Source organism: Onychomys torridus, chromosome 6 (assembly GCF_903995425.1).
Source record: "Onychomys torridus chromosome 6, mOncTor1.1, whole genome shotgun sequence".
In the NCBI taxonomy this organism is placed as follows: Eukaryota; Metazoa; Chordata; class Mammalia; order Rodentia; family Cricetidae; genus Onychomys; species Onychomys torridus.
This window is the reverse complement of record NC_050448.1, coordinates 37536563-37551674: the sequence shown is the minus strand read 5'-3', so window position 1 is coordinate 37551674 and position 15112 is coordinate 37536563. Positions and strand designations below refer to the sequence as shown.

The following is a 15112-nucleotide window of genomic DNA, read 5'->3' as shown; positions in this document are numbered from 1 at the left end:
CAGTGCACAGATCAGAGAGGGTAAGTAAAAGGTCATTACCAACTTAGAAAAGAGAGGTTCCTGGTTGCTAGAAAAGATAAGTTACTAGTTACCATCCAACTTAGGGGCTCCATCTGCTTCTCAAATGTGCCTTACCAGTGAGAACAGGAGCAACTAAAAAGAGGATTTTTACCTTTTACAGTTGCTTCAGAAATCTTTTTTTAAAATTTGTTTTTAAACTTAGTAATCTAACCCATATTAAATCTGTCAATGACTAGCTAGCTGACTACCTCACTTATGTACACTGAGTTCTTAAATGCAAAGACTTCCCACAACCTGGCTACAAAAATCATGAACTTTGAATTACAAAGAGATGAATGATTCCAATAAACATTTTTTAAACTAGCAAAAGAATATATAAAATAAAACAGGAATAATTAGAAGTAAAAAGACTGCGAGGGATTAATGTATAGAAAAGCATTAATATTTCCTGGTAGTCTTCTACATACCAATGATTCTATAAACTCATACCACATTTTGATCCTTTTAGCAACTAAAATTAACCTCTCAAATACCTTCAAGTGTAAGACGATACCCCACTCTTTTTCTGTAATTTTTAATGTAGTGTTAAAATGTTGCAATTAAGGTTTTTAATAAGGTTGGAATTATATATAATGTCAAAGGTCTACATGACAGCTCCTAAAAAAGGCTAAAATTCCTAAACATAAATTGTTATAGAACTGACTTTTATCTAAACTATTAAAAAGGCACTCCTTACACTCTAGGTAGAGGGCATTGGTTACTGACATTTATACATTGCAAAAACTATAGTTTTTAACTACTGGGTAAGCAGTTCACACCTCCCTTCCCTACAGTAAAGACTGATGATAAGAGAACAACTATCTTCCCAGCTTTTTTTTTTTTTTTTTTTTTTTTTTTTTGTTGCTTAAACAAAAGAAGTATCTTTGAGAAGTTATTGGGAACTCTCAAGACTCCCTTTTGTTAAAAGTCTGACTTAGGATAGTCAAAGCTAGATTTCATTTTATGTTACCATTCTCTCTCCAGTCTTTCCAAATCTACTGATGGAGACTGCTTCTATTCCCTATTCCCCTGCCCCACCTAGACGTCTGGTTTTTCAGTCTGTTTCAAAACTAACTCTGGCAAACTCTGCCATAAGCACTCAAAAGTAATTAGTACTTTAGAAAGGAACAACAGTACTGATGGGAGGGCATAAAAGCTCTCATCTTTAAACCATCAACGAATCAGATGCTTAAAAACAAACAACCCCTCCCCCCAAAAGAAACCTTGACCATGTCTCCTTATACCTCTACTTCAAAACTCTGTATCGACTTTACTAGACTGAAAAGAAAAATAAAGGCCTCAAGTGAAAAAACCTTCCAAAACTATCCTAAGCTATTTGGGCCAAGCAATCCTAGCAGATATTTAAAATAAAAATTTCCATACCTGTCTTCATCACCATCAACAGGAATAGCTATGCTGAATACAGAGGTGGCCAAACTGTTCATAGGTGTTAACTGAAGGGGGTTTGCCAGGGCATCTGCAACTGGAGGCTTCACAACAGGCTTATTTTCAGCAATGAGAGAAAGTGGTGGTTGAGGTAGGGGTTCTGATTTTCTTCTAGTATCGTCAACTTGCCCGACTAAAGGCTGGGTCTGAGTCTGAAACTGGCTTAGGTCAGACTGTGGTAGACTTGTTGGTGCACTGTGTGTGCCTTGCGCTAAGGGCGGCCCAACTTGTTGGATGACGCTGCTGCTCCTGCTGACTGGCGTATGGCTGCTCAGCTGCTGAGACTGGCCCAGAGACACGGGTACATTTGGCATAGTAACAGAAGTGGTGGGCGCACTAGGCACGCTTGGAGCGGGCACCGCTGCAGGCACGTTTGGAACTCCGGGCACCACGGTGTGAGGACCACCAGGCACGGCTGACAGCTGACCACTGCCACCCATCTGCGGCGGAGGCTGCACGGTCTGGGGCTGCCCAGCTCCGGTAAGCCCCGAGCCTGGCTGCACCACGCCTCCTATAGCAGCTGGGGCCACTCCCGCCGGCTGACAAGGAGCGGCCTGGACGCCAGGAACCGGACCCGGAGCCACAGCTTCACTGGGCTGGGAAGAGGGACCCATCATCTGCGCACCCAAGGAGGAGACGCTCTGGCCAGAGCCCAAAGGAAAGCTGGCCGCGGAAGCAGAGGTCGTGCCAGCGCTGGTGGACAAGGGCTGCGCAGGGCTTGGCGGCTGCAGGGCCACGTGCGGCTGCAGGTACTCGCTCTGGCCGGAGGGCTGAACGGGCAACAAATGCCCGGGTGGAATCTGAGGCTGGGGATACGCGAACTGCTGGGGATGCTGCGGCAACGAAGGGCCGACCGCCGGGCCCGGCTGAGTCCCCAGGGCCACGGGCTGCGCCAGGCTGACAGTCGTCGGTGGCAGACCCTGGCCAACAGGCCCCGGGAGGGCGCCGCCGGCCACGGCTCCCTGGAGCTGGGCTGGCTGAGCGGCTGCCGTCATTGGCTGCGGCCCGGTCGCGGCTCCCGGGAACGGCGGGAGCGACGCCGAACTCGGAGCCACAGCCCCACCTACGGGCGGCGGAGGCTGCGGCTGCCCAACGCTGAAACTCTGCGGCTGGGCCAGAGTGGGCTGGCTCATTTTCTCCGACGGGGGTAGCTGTGACACAGCAGTCAAGGAGCTGTCAGTTCCCGAGTCCAGCCCGTGCGCCCCCTGCATGGAGGCCACCACCACCACCACCGACCCTCCGGTGGCGCCCAGGCCGCTGTCCCGCTCCGCAGTCTGCTCCAAAGTATTGCTGTGTCTAATGCAATCCCCGGACCTCGTGAGGACGCTACTATCTGAATCTCTCTCGTAGTATTCCATACACGTCCATCGGCCGCGCCGGTACGGCTCTCCGCTCCCGTGGTCGAGCTTGATCACGCGGAAACGGGAACTACAAGTGGCGGGGGGCTGAGACGGGGTTGCACTACTCGGCCCCGGAGTGGACGCCGAAGCGGTGGTGGCCGCCGCCGCCGCCAAGGTCTGGGCGAGTGCCCCCGCCACGCTCCGGGCCGACACGCCGCCGCCGCCGCCGCCGCCGCCTCCGTTGGCGGGCGCAGCCGAGGCGGCTGCCAGCTGCCCATCCAGGATGAGGTTCGGGGACACGGTCCCGGGAGTTTCCGCATCCCCCACATTGTTGAGCGTCTCTTCCGAGGAGCTGCGCTCGCACACCTCCTCGGGGCCGTAATCCGTGGCCCGGGAAACGTCGAAGATCTCGGAGGACACGTCCTCCGTGCGCGACTCGTCCGGGTCGTCCAAGCTCTCTGTGTCCTCGGTGATGCTCGTGGCCACCTGAGCCGTGGTGACACTGGTGATCTGGAAGCAGCTCTTCTTCTTGGCCGGCATCTTGGACATGGTGGAGACGGCTGGAGGCCGGAGGCTCCTCTGGGATCCCACCGGAAACCGAGAAGGGCCGAGCACGGGCCCCCAAAGACAAAGTCCGAGTTCGCGCCTGGGTCTACGGCCCGCGCCGCAAGTCACGGGCTGCTCTGGGCGCCGGCCTCTCGGCGCGACATCCTCCTCGTCCTCCTCCTCCTTCCTCTCACCTCCGGCGGCCGCGGCGCCTCAATTCAAGCCGTCAGTGACTGCTCGAGCGTGGTTCAGGGGCGGCCCGGCTGCTCGCCAGGCTCAGCCGCCGCGGTCAGTCCAGCCCGGCGCTCGGCGCGGTCAGCAGGCCCGGCTGGGGGTGGAGCGCAGGGCGCAGGGCGCAGGGCGCAGGAGGCGGCGGCGGCGGCGGCGTGAGGGGCGGTTCTGCCTGCCCCGCTCGGGCTCCTCCGGCCGGGGCCCGCGGCTGCTCCCGCGCGGCGACGCGGAGGAAGAAGGCGGAGCGGCGAGGCCGGGAGCGGCGCCCCCCGACGGGGCTGGAGGAGGTCCGCGGTGGGAGGCAGCCCTCCGTCCCCGGCTCTAGCCAGAGCGCAGCCCGGGGGCCATGCCGGCGGTGGCGGCGGAAGCCCGCTCGGGGGCGGGGAAGGCCGGCAGTCTGGCCTCCCCTCCGGGAGCCACCCGCGGCGGCGGGCCCGGCCTCCTCGCAGCTCAGGCGCGTGAGGGGCGGCGGCGGCGCTCGGCGGCGTGAAGGAACGGCAGGCGGGCGGAGGCGCTCGGCGGCGTGAGCGGACCGGTGGCGGCGCCTTCCGCCTCTCCTCGGCGCGGCCGGCTCGTCAAGCCCGGAGAAACTGAAATTCAAACTGCTGAAGCAGCGGCTGCAGCTCCCTCCCCTCGGCCAAGATGGGGCTGAAAGGGCCGCGCCAGGGATGCTGGGAGGAGCAGCAGCAGCCCCGCAGCCGCCGCCGCCGCCGCAGACTAAAATGCCGCCGCTGCCGCAGCCACCGCCAGCGCCGCAGCCGCCGCCGTTCCGTGACGCGCCGGCGTCGTGACGTCACCGACAGCCCCGCCCCCTCCGGTTTCCTGCAGTTTCGCGTGGAGCCTGGCGGGCGGGCGGGGGAGGAGGGGCGGGGGTTGTGTTCGTGGGCGGGGCTACGGGTGAGAGAAAGGGGAGCGGGTTCTGGGTTTCAAAAATTTTCAAATTTAAATGTCACGCTGCAGGTTCATTAGGAGTTGAGAAGCCAAAGGACGGTTTTAAAGCGCACGCCTGGAGAATTCGCACGGTTCAGTACCGGTGTGTGGAAATCCTGGATGACTGGAGGTCACGGGCTGTGTCTAACGTTTAGCAGAGTCTTCATGGAACCAGGGCGATGATAGGGGAGAAAACTAGGGCGATCCAGCGTCAGAAGAGGTGTGTGACCGGAGAAAACGAACCACGTTAAAAGCCTTGAAAATACATGTTGGCCACTATAGTCACAAAAGTGAAATTTAAGAGAGAAACGAGAGTGACTAACACAGGACAGCCAGCCAGATTGAATTGGAAAGATGATCTTTTAGACGGAAATTCTGTCGTCAACAGCAGCATTCAGGGATGGTGACTTGTCCAGAGTAAAGTCGGTTTTTAGAAGACGTTAGGAATTAGTAACATAGTCCGAAATTGTCCTGAATTTGCTGTGGTTCAAGGCTGGAAGAGTTCATTGAAACTTTTGAGACATGGAACGTGAAATCAGCTTATGGGTCCCAAAGATGTAGAGCTTACTGAGTTAAATACGTGCAGCTCTTTTGAGCGTTCTGAGGCTCTTTATTAGAGCCATGCTGTTGCACCATGCACAATGAGTGAGTAAACACCTCTTCCTGTAGTAGGTCAGACATTGGCTCTGAATGTGCCATTGAGTTTACCATCTTGTAGCTGCTTTACAACCAAAACTCAGAAGACCATTCTTCAGCTCCCTGCTTAACCAAAGTGGCCTTAAACTTGCTTTTTGTTTGTTTGTTTGTTTGTTTTATTGGTTTTTCGAGACAGGGTTTCTCTGTGTAGCTTTGCGCCTTTCTTTCCCGGAACTTGCTTTGGAGACCAGGCTGGCCTCAAACTCACAGAGATCGGCCTGGCTCTGCCTCCCGAGTGCTGGGATCAAAGGGGGGCGCCACGACACCGGGCCTTAAACTTGTTTTGAACCAAAGAGGCCTTGAGGCAGAGCTTCCTGCCTCTGCCTCCCAAGTGCTGGGCATGTGCTACCTCTTTGGGAGCACAAGGATGTTATTTTTAAACACTGGCCACTCTTGAGCTCTGACATATGAAAACAACCCTGTTAGCTAAAATCTGAGAAGTTTTGCTAGAAATGAAGAGACCAGATTTATTGCAGCTTTTAGAGATCATTTCAAGGTGACATATTTAAATTAGTTTACTCAGTTCTCTAAACTTCAAAGAACATACGTACTCTTTTATCAAAAAATGGGTTGAGAATTAAAATTTGTACAGAACTTTTTAGGGTATTTAGCTCTAGTTCATGGAGATAGATCTTTTAAACTCAGTAGAAACTGTCCTTCAAACCCAAGTGACAGAGGTCAGTATATGAACCAATACCTCATAATAACATCCCTATTTCTTTTTTACTTTTCCCTAGAGCTTTATTGGGGTGGGGAGAGAGAGAGACCGAGTGCAGGGGGGCTGGGGGGAGAATACAAAAGAAGAGAGAGGGAAAAGAGAGCACATCCCTGTTTCTTGATGGGGCAGGACAGTAAAGAAAGTGTTAAGTTATTTTGGTATTGTGGCAAAGATAGCTGAGGGAATGCTTCATTTCTAAATCTGTAATTTCAGTAATTTCTCAAGACAGTTTCTATGGATAAGATAGAAATAATTGAATTATTAAATCCAATGTGAATTTATAATAGCTTATTTTAATTTTGATATTAAACTTGGTTATCAGTGGGTATTGTTAACCATATGACTTTTGGTTATAATAAAAATAAAAAGCATATGCCTGATCATGCCATTACATTATCTTATTGTATAAACTTCTTAATTATTAGTTATGATATTCTTCGGCCACATATTTAAAGAGGAAAAAGTAATCTGTAAGCATTCCTTCCTGTTTACTATAAAATGAAACTAAAGATAAAATTAATTCGAAGAAATGAGAACATTTCTGGTACAAAGAGAGTAAAAGATGCTTAAAAACATTCAGGATTCTTTCTTCTTTTTGAGACAGAGTTACTTTGAGTAGTCCTGGCTGTCCTGGAATTCGCTCTATAGAGACCAGGCTGGCCTTGAACTCACAGAGATCCTCCTGCCTCTGCCTCCCGAGTGCTGGGATTAAAAGCATGTGCCACCACACCCAGCTGCATTTCAGGATTATAAAGTTAAAATATTTTATTTATGTTTCACAAAGTGTGTGTGTGTGTTTAATAGTTTTGTGAGAATATTATTTTTCAAAAATTTAAAGACTTCATTTTTTTTTAAGTGTATTTTCCTTTAAAAAATGTAGAACTCATGAAGCTGAGACAGGTGGATCACTTGAGCTCAGGAGTTTCAGGCCAGTCTCCTCACTACCTCATCAAGATCCTGTTTTTTAACAAATAAGCAATCCCTGGGGGGGGGTGCAGAGAGAGAGAGAGAGAGGGAGAGAGAGAGAGAGAGAGAGAGAGAGAGAAAGAGAGAGAGAGAGAATCGAAACAAATGAAAAGAATTCTAGTTGTTTTAAGAATTTTTAAATCACTCAACAGAGGAAAAAATAAACTATCCCCAAACTACAAAAAAGTATATAATTCATAGTTGGACCACAAAAAATTACAAGTATGCCTGGAGGTGGTGGTGCACACCTTTAATCCCAGCACTCAGGAGGCAGAGCCAGGAGGATCTCTGTGAGTTCGAGGCCAGCCTGGGCTACAGAGCAAGATCCAAGACAGGCACCAAAGCTACAGAGAGAAACCCTGTCTCAAAAAACAAAACTAAACAAACAAAAAAGAGTTTGCAAGTAATTGCTGTGGATATCGCTCTGTATAAATAAAATGCTGTTTGGCCAGTGGCCAGGCAGGAAGTACAGGCGGGACAACCAGAGAAGAGAATTCTGGGAAGTGGAAGGCTGCCAGCCACTGCCATGACAGGGAAGATGTAAAGTAATGGTAAGCCACGAGCCACGTGGCAAAGTATAGATTAATAGAAATAGGTTAATTTAAGATAGAAGAAGTAGATAACAAGAAACCTGCCATGGCCATACAGTTTGTAAGCAATATAAGTTTCTGTGTGTTTACTTGGTTGGGTCTGAGTGACTGTGGGACTGGCGGGTGAGAAAGATTTGTCCTGACTCTGGGCCAGGTAGGAAAACTCTATCTACAAGTAACAAACAAACAAACAAACAAAGACAGAATGCAGTGTATGCATGCCAGTACCTTAGCTAGTGTGTAGAAAGTTGTTAATAAATAACATGGCAGTCCTAGTTCATTGGAATTGGAGAGGTCCCTGGAGAGCCAGACTTAAAGGCTTTAATGCGGTTATCCTGGCTTCATGCCCGTACCCACAAACCATGCAGTGGAGGTTGTGGGAGTCCTTGATTACTGCTTTCTTAGCCCCTACCTTGACCATTTGCCTTACATCTGGTACTTCCCCCAAAGACTTCAATTTTCAGCTGTGTATGGGAAGTACATTTATTAAGGACAATGTAAGGGAATAGCAACCCCAAAAACTAAGGCCCTATTTCACTGATGAAAAAACTGCTTCAACATGAGCTTTTCATTATTTGCAAACAGCACACTTCTGTTAGGTCATTGTCTTATATACCAGTGCAATGATAAATAATTTCATAATCACCAGTCTATAGAATATGAGCAACAGGTTCTCAAGGAAACTTGACATCTCCATCCCCCAGTAAATAATGACACATTAGAGACTCAGAAAAAAATATAATACTGTCAGTAGAGATTAAGCAACTGTAGCTAAGGAAAATATCTGCTTAGTAATGATGCCTAAACTAATGATGTCTATTGTACATTGGATAGCCTATATTCCAGCCATCAAGGTTAGTCTGGGGTTATATTTATTATATATGATGCTCATATTTGTCTTCTATGCTTTTAATCACCAAATTATTTTTAAAAATACAAAACAAAGGGGTGGTTTTGGCTTTTTAAAAGTAATCCATCAAAAAATAAACAGTTTTCTAAGCAAGAAGTCATTGGTTCATTACTTTGGTTTTCCTGGTGCTGCATTTCTGAAGCAATATCACATTAATAAGTCCTCAGAGTGAGACCATTGTGTGAAAATATCCCAAAAGGAGGGGGAAATGCAGTGAGAAAGGGCTAAGGCTAATGGAAATCCCTGGCTCGTATTGTAAAGGCAAACTCAGTCTTACTTTTCCTTTACACAAATTCTTACTTAAAGTTACTCTTAGACATGCCTAGGATGTGATACACGGTGAAATAATGATGGTCTCTATTCATTTTGTAATGATAAAAAGCTCCTTGAAAAACTGCAAATATCTTTGAAGTTAAGGTAAAATGTAACAGTTGCTTTAGTTCATTACTGGATTTTATGCGTGATCTTAATGAATTAAAATGTTAGTTCCGTGGCTCTACCATTTAGCTTAAATACTCCAGTGAAGCAGCATGAGGAGAAAAAGTTCTTAATGACTATTCTTTTTATTACTTTATTACTTTATTCTTTTATGATACATGTGGCCACTGGCAATAACATGGGTAACAGCCACATTATCTGGTTGGAGAGACCAGGAATAAGTTCAGTTTTGCTACGAAATTACTTTATAATTGCTGATAAACCTCTTAATCACTTAGTTTCCCTATTCTGAGGAGAAATAGCCAAGGAGCAAAGAGTTACCTACACTACAGAAAACAATAAAAGAATGTGTAGAATAAGACAATGAGGCAATGCTTTGACACATAGGAAGAAATGACAGCACCACCTCAGGGGGCTGCTATTGGCCGTAGCATTTTCAATATCAACAACAATAATAATAATTAAGAAGAAGAAAGCAGTGGGGCTGGGGAGGTGGCTCAGTGCTTAAGAGCACTTTTTGCTCTTCCAGATGACCCAAGTTCCATTCCCAGCACCCACATGGTGACCCACAACCTGCTGTAACTCCAGTCCCAGGGCATTGGACACCCCCTTCTGGCTGCTACGGGCACTGCATGCACAGGGTGCTCAGACTTACACATATTCATACACACTAATCAAAGAAAGAAAAAGAAAGTGGTTACTAGATATTTTTCGAAGAAATTACATCCTGTCACAGATGAGCTAGCTTATTTGTTTACATTTAATAGCTATTCTTTTGTAATTGAATCATCATTTATTGTATTTTATACATACATGAATTATATGTATGATTATTGCTTAAAATAATAATTTTAAGTTGTAATTTCAACACTAATAAAACATTGGAAGATATTTCTGGTTTCTAGGCTTTTGGCTTATCTCCTGTGTGACTATTGTCAACTTACAATGTTTTTTAAAAATATGTTTGAGCCGGGCGGTGGTGGCGCACGCCTGTAATCCCAGCACTCAGGAGGCAGAGGCAGGCGGATCTCTGTGAGTTCGAGACCAGCCTGGGCTACCAAGTGAGTTCCAGGAAAGGAGCAAAGCTACACAGAGAAACCCTGTCTCCAAAAACCAGGGGAAAGAAAAAAAAGCAGCGGGGCTGGAGAGATGGCTCAGAGGTTAAGGGCACTGACTGCTCTTCCAGAGGCCCTGAGTTCAATTCCCAGCATCCACTCTGTAATGAGATCTGGCGCCCTCTTCTGTATACATAATAAATAAATAAATCTTAAAAAAAAAGTTTGAGTGTAGAATCTTGTATAAATTGGATTTTAATATAAAAGATGGTCCAGCTGTTGTTCTTATATTTTAAAAAAGTGTTTCATGCAGTGCTGAGATAGAGCCCATGCCTTGCACATGCTACTCGAGCACTCTACCCCGAGACACGCCTCCAGGCCCAGATGCTATTCTTGAGTGATAAAAGGCCACTTTAACTTGACCGATTGTACCACTTTTAGTAGCTAGAAACCAGAGGCTGAGAAGCATAAACCAGACTGTGAGTTCCTTGTATTCTCAGTTATGTTTTAATTACAAAATAATTAGCTCTTTAGCCACTGGAAACAAAGCACTTTTAGCATTTGACATTAGAGTGCTTAAAATCACATTTTGAAAATATTCCTGGGGTTGGGCATTTAGCTCAGTGGTCGAGTGCTTGCCTAGCAAGCGCAAGGCCCTGGGTTTGATCCTCAGCTCCACATACAAAAAAACAAAAAAAGAAAGAAAAGAAAATATTTATTAAAACTCATGATCCATGATCACATAAAAATTGGATTGTTGCTGGGCGTTGGTGGTGCACGCCTTTAATCCCAGCACTTGGGAGGTAGAGGCAGGCGGATCTTTGTGAGTTTAAGGCCAGCCTGGTCTCCAAAGCAAGTTCCAGGAAAGGAGCAAAGCTACTCAGAGAAACCCTGTCTCGAAAAACAAACAAACAAACAACATTGGGTTACTAAAATGGCCATACAATAAGCTTCTTTTTGGTAAATTAATATTCTCTCCCTTACCTGCTTCTAACTTGGGATCTTTAGAAGGGAAAGCAGTTATAAAATGGAAGCAAATACAAAATTAAGGTGAACATTAACTAGAAGATCTGTCTAATTTGGGCCATTAAAAATCTGAATATAAAAAAATTTAATACATATTTTCTTCTTCAAATGATTAGTATTTTTTTACCTTTCACCTAATTTTCCTCTAGAAGCCTTCCCTCCTTAAGTTCCTTTTTGTCAAACATCTTCTCACAGCAATAAGAAAATCAAACAATATACCCTCTATAAAATATTGTATATATATAAACCCCTTGTAGAAAATGTATATTTTCAAGAAAGATAAATTATGTGGTGATTATTTATATTATGAAAGTATTTACCACTGCATTTTAAAATCTTAGCTAACTACTGTGTCCAAGATAATTTTAAGTATTAGTATTTCTCTTCTTGTCTTGTTTTGTAGCCCTGGCTGGCTTTGAACTCACAGACATCTGCCTCTGCTACCCAAATGCTGAGATTAAAGTCTTGTGCTGCCAAAGATATAAAGAAATGTAATAATTTAAATACTAATGTCACATTCAGGCTTTGATGGAGACAACTGGCCTGGGTATTTCCTTCACCTTTTATCGTCTCTCAATTTCAGGCCTGTGTGAATGAAGGTTAAATTTCTCTCCTTCCTTCCCTCCCTCTGTCCCCCACCCCCGACACACACACCATGTGTGTCTAGTCTGGCCCTGAACTTGTAAAATTCCTACTTCAGGCTCTTTATAGTTAGTCTTACTGAGGTAAAAAGTGGAAGGGAGCAGCCATATTCGAGTGTTTCAGTGGAGATGATGCACAGACCATGGATAATTTTCTCTGGAACACATAGCTAAGATACCATTATAAAGTATTGAGATTGAAAAATAAAAAAGGCAAGCCAGATGTGGTGGGGAACACCTTTAATTCCAGCACTAGGGAGGCAGATCTCTGAGTTCAAGGCCGGCTTGGTCTACAGAATGAGTTTCAGGACAGCCAGGGATAAACTGAGAAACCCTGTCTTGAAAAACTGGGAAAAACAAAAAAAGAAAAGAAAGAAAGAAAGAAAGAAAGAAAGAGAGAGAGAGAGAAAGGGAAAAGAAAGAAAGAAAATCAGTAGCATGCCAAGATTATCACACAATTCTTAAGGGATATGCATACTCCAGCATTGCATTTTTGTTAAATACCATTTTTAAACTCATTTTATTTTTCAGCCTAATTGTGAAACTTACAAGTAAAGACTGATCACATTGTATCAGTATAATAGTATAATAGGTTGTTTTGTTGGGAGGTGGTATAGAGAGTCATTGCCCAAATTTTATAATCCACCTTACTAATGAACTTTGCTGATAGTTGAATTCTGTTTTTAAAGATCAAAATCAAAACCATTATAAGAATACTTTTTTTTTTTTTTTTTTTTTTTTTTGAGCTGAGGATCAAACCCAGGGCCTTGTGCTTGCTAGGCAAGCACTCTACCATTGAGCTAAATCCCCAACCCCACCCCTTTTTTAAAGATTTATTTATTTATCATGTATACAGAAGAGGGCATCAGATCTCATTACAGATGGTTGTGAGCCACCATGTGGGTGCTGGGAATTGAACTCAGGACCTCTGGAAGAGCAGTTGGTGCTTTTAACCTCTGAGCCATCTCTCCAGCTCCAAGAATACTTTTTTAATTTGATGAATAAAATTTAAAGTTAAATGACTACCAAGCAAAAAAAAAAAAAAAAAATGAAACAAAATTGTATCTTATCTGTCTTAGTAAGTGTTCTAATGCTGTGAAGAGATACCATGACCACAGCAACTCATAAGAAAAGAAAACAGTTGGCTGGGATGTGGTGACGCACACCTTTTATCCCAGCACTCAGGAAGCAGAGGCAGGCAGATCTCTGAGTTTGCGGCCAGCCTGGTCTACAGAGTGAGTTCCTGGTCTACAGAGTAAGTTCAGAGGCCTAGTCTATTGTCACTCTGGGGGGAAATACAGCTGCAGGCATGGCAGGCATAGTTCTGGAGAAATAGTTACTTCCTGATTTATAGGCAGAGAGGAAGACACTGAGCTTGGCATTGGCTCTAGAAACTTTAAAGCCCACCCCCAGTGACACACTATCTTCAACAAGGCCATACCTCCTAATCCTTCTAATCCTTTCAAATAGTGAAATAGCCACTTTCTGGTGACTAAGCATTCAAACATATGAGACTGGGGGGGGCGGGAATTCTTATTCAAACCACATCATCATCTTTGAAAGAAAGTTATGTGTATATATAGGAAAGGAATTTGGGAAGAAATATGCCAGAATTTTAATGATGGCTATCTCTGAGGTGTGATTATAAGGTGTTTTACTTCATTTTTTTTAATTTCCAATTTTCTACTGTTTTATCTAACTTTATTATTTTTACATATTTTAGAAGCATAAACTATAAAAGCCTAAATCAAAATAAGGTAGAACAATAGATGACAGTACTATCTTAGCTATGGAAATATGATGGATGACACTTTATAAATGTGAATGTTACCAAATATTAGGAATGATTAGTGCATTTTTCAGTCAAATCTAGCTAATGCAAAGGGAACTTTGGGAGCTGATACATTAAATAAAATAGGCTAGAAAGGGATTAGGAGGACAGGAAAATAACTAAAATAAGGGAAGCAGAATTAGAAGAAAATGAAATGTTTAAAATTTTGTCCTGTGTGGGCTCTGCAGAATCCTCATGAGCTATCTGTCTCTGAACAATTTATAACCACTCTGGTCTCAGTTTCCCGAACTGTAAAGTAAGGAGGTTCACTAAAGATGACTATTTTTAGTAATAAGAAGTTTTTGTTTTGTTTTAAACCTAGACTCTCAAAGACAAATGTGGATTCCTGGTTTTACATACAGCAGCCACCATCTAAATGGATCCACAAAATGACTGGTGCAACTCTGGTAGCTAACACAGTATTCCCTTCTCATCCTTTTCATGCTCCTCAACACACTTCTCTGCGTTCTAGGAACGAGACACTATGGTCTTTATTATTAAAGAGCTCTTGTTCTCTGGCTTTTGTGTGGGTTTAAGCAATGAAAGGTGCTGGCAGGTCAGAGGTTAGTAGCAGAGAGAGCTTATGGGTATTTTTTTCACTCCTCCCTTTCAGATAAGCTGAAATTCTAGTAGTACAGAGGGCATCCTTCTACAAATACAGCTTCTACCAGATTCCTTCCATAGTTTCAGCTCTCACTGAACACTATCATCTCCAGGGGTCACATCTATGTCCTGGCCCCTAAGAGAACTGGTAGTCTCTCTTCGATCCCCTAACTCTGTCCATGTTTCTATAAATATTAATTTCCTTAGTTTACGATCAAAATCCTCTTTGAACAGTGTGTTCAACATCCTATTTATTAGCATTTAACGAATAATGCATCTGGGTGATTAAAACTTTTTGAATTCCCACAATGTCGTTCAAGTCCAATGTTTCCTATTCCACTTAGAGTAAGAGCCAAAGCCCTGGAACTATGCTTGTGCTCTGTTCATTCTGCTCTGGCCACACTGGTCTTGTTCCTAACCTTGCACCTTACCAAGATGACCATCTGCCTCAGGATCATTGAATTACTGTACTTTCCACTAATCCCTGAGATACTTGTATGGCAGATTCCCTCCCCTCTATTAAACCACTTTCCAGTGCAAACTACTCGAACTTCTCTATTAAAAATAGTAAGTTCTTCACTGCCTATCCACCATACTGTTTCTACTCCTAATCCAGGACTTTATTTACACGTTTGTTTGTTGTTTGTATTTCCACACTAAAATGGATTACTCCAGGAGGACAAGGGTTATCATTTGTCTTATTTATCCAGTATCACTAGTGTCCATCATTACCTCTGACACATTAGACTCTAAGTATCGTATAAGTAAATTGGCCTTCCATTTTTACAACACCCTAGCATCTCAACATTATGAAAGTAAAGAAATAAGGATGTCCAACATCATGGAACGTACCCTGGGAAATGGTCTGAAAAGGTGGGCATTTGTTTAAACATGGTTTTTGGGGAAAAAAAGAAACCATTTTATTTATTAGGTAAGAGTAGTTTCTTTATATTTTTATTGAGGCATTTCATTCCTTTGAAATGTTTTAGAAAATATGCAGGTATATTTTGGAGTGTATGTCAAAAGCTGAGATGATAGCATCTTTAGTATTTTACAGAAAACACAAGATGAAATTTTGATAAGGA

General features: G+C 44.4%; 1 protein-coding gene across 4 annotated transcripts in view; it reads right to left on the bottom strand.

Annotated features, from left to right (window-relative positions):
• Positions 1-3637, bottom strand: part of Tsc22d2 (TSC22 domain family member 2) — a 47674-nt gene extending 44037 nt beyond the window's left edge. For 3 of the 4 annotated variants that reach the window (XR_004945184.1, XR_004945185.1, XM_036189890.1), the window contains exon 1: positions 1444-3405. Coding sequence is in view for 2 of the 4 variants with exons in the window: in XM_036189890.1 (XP_036045783.1) it covers positions 1444-3395 (1952 nt within the window). In the remaining 2 variants the exon portion in view is untranslated. Of the gene's footprint in view, positions 1-1443 lie in introns of all 4 variants that reach the window. The other variant, XM_036189891.1, reaches the window with a different exon arrangement.
• Positions 3638-15112: the final 11475 nt, after the last annotated feature.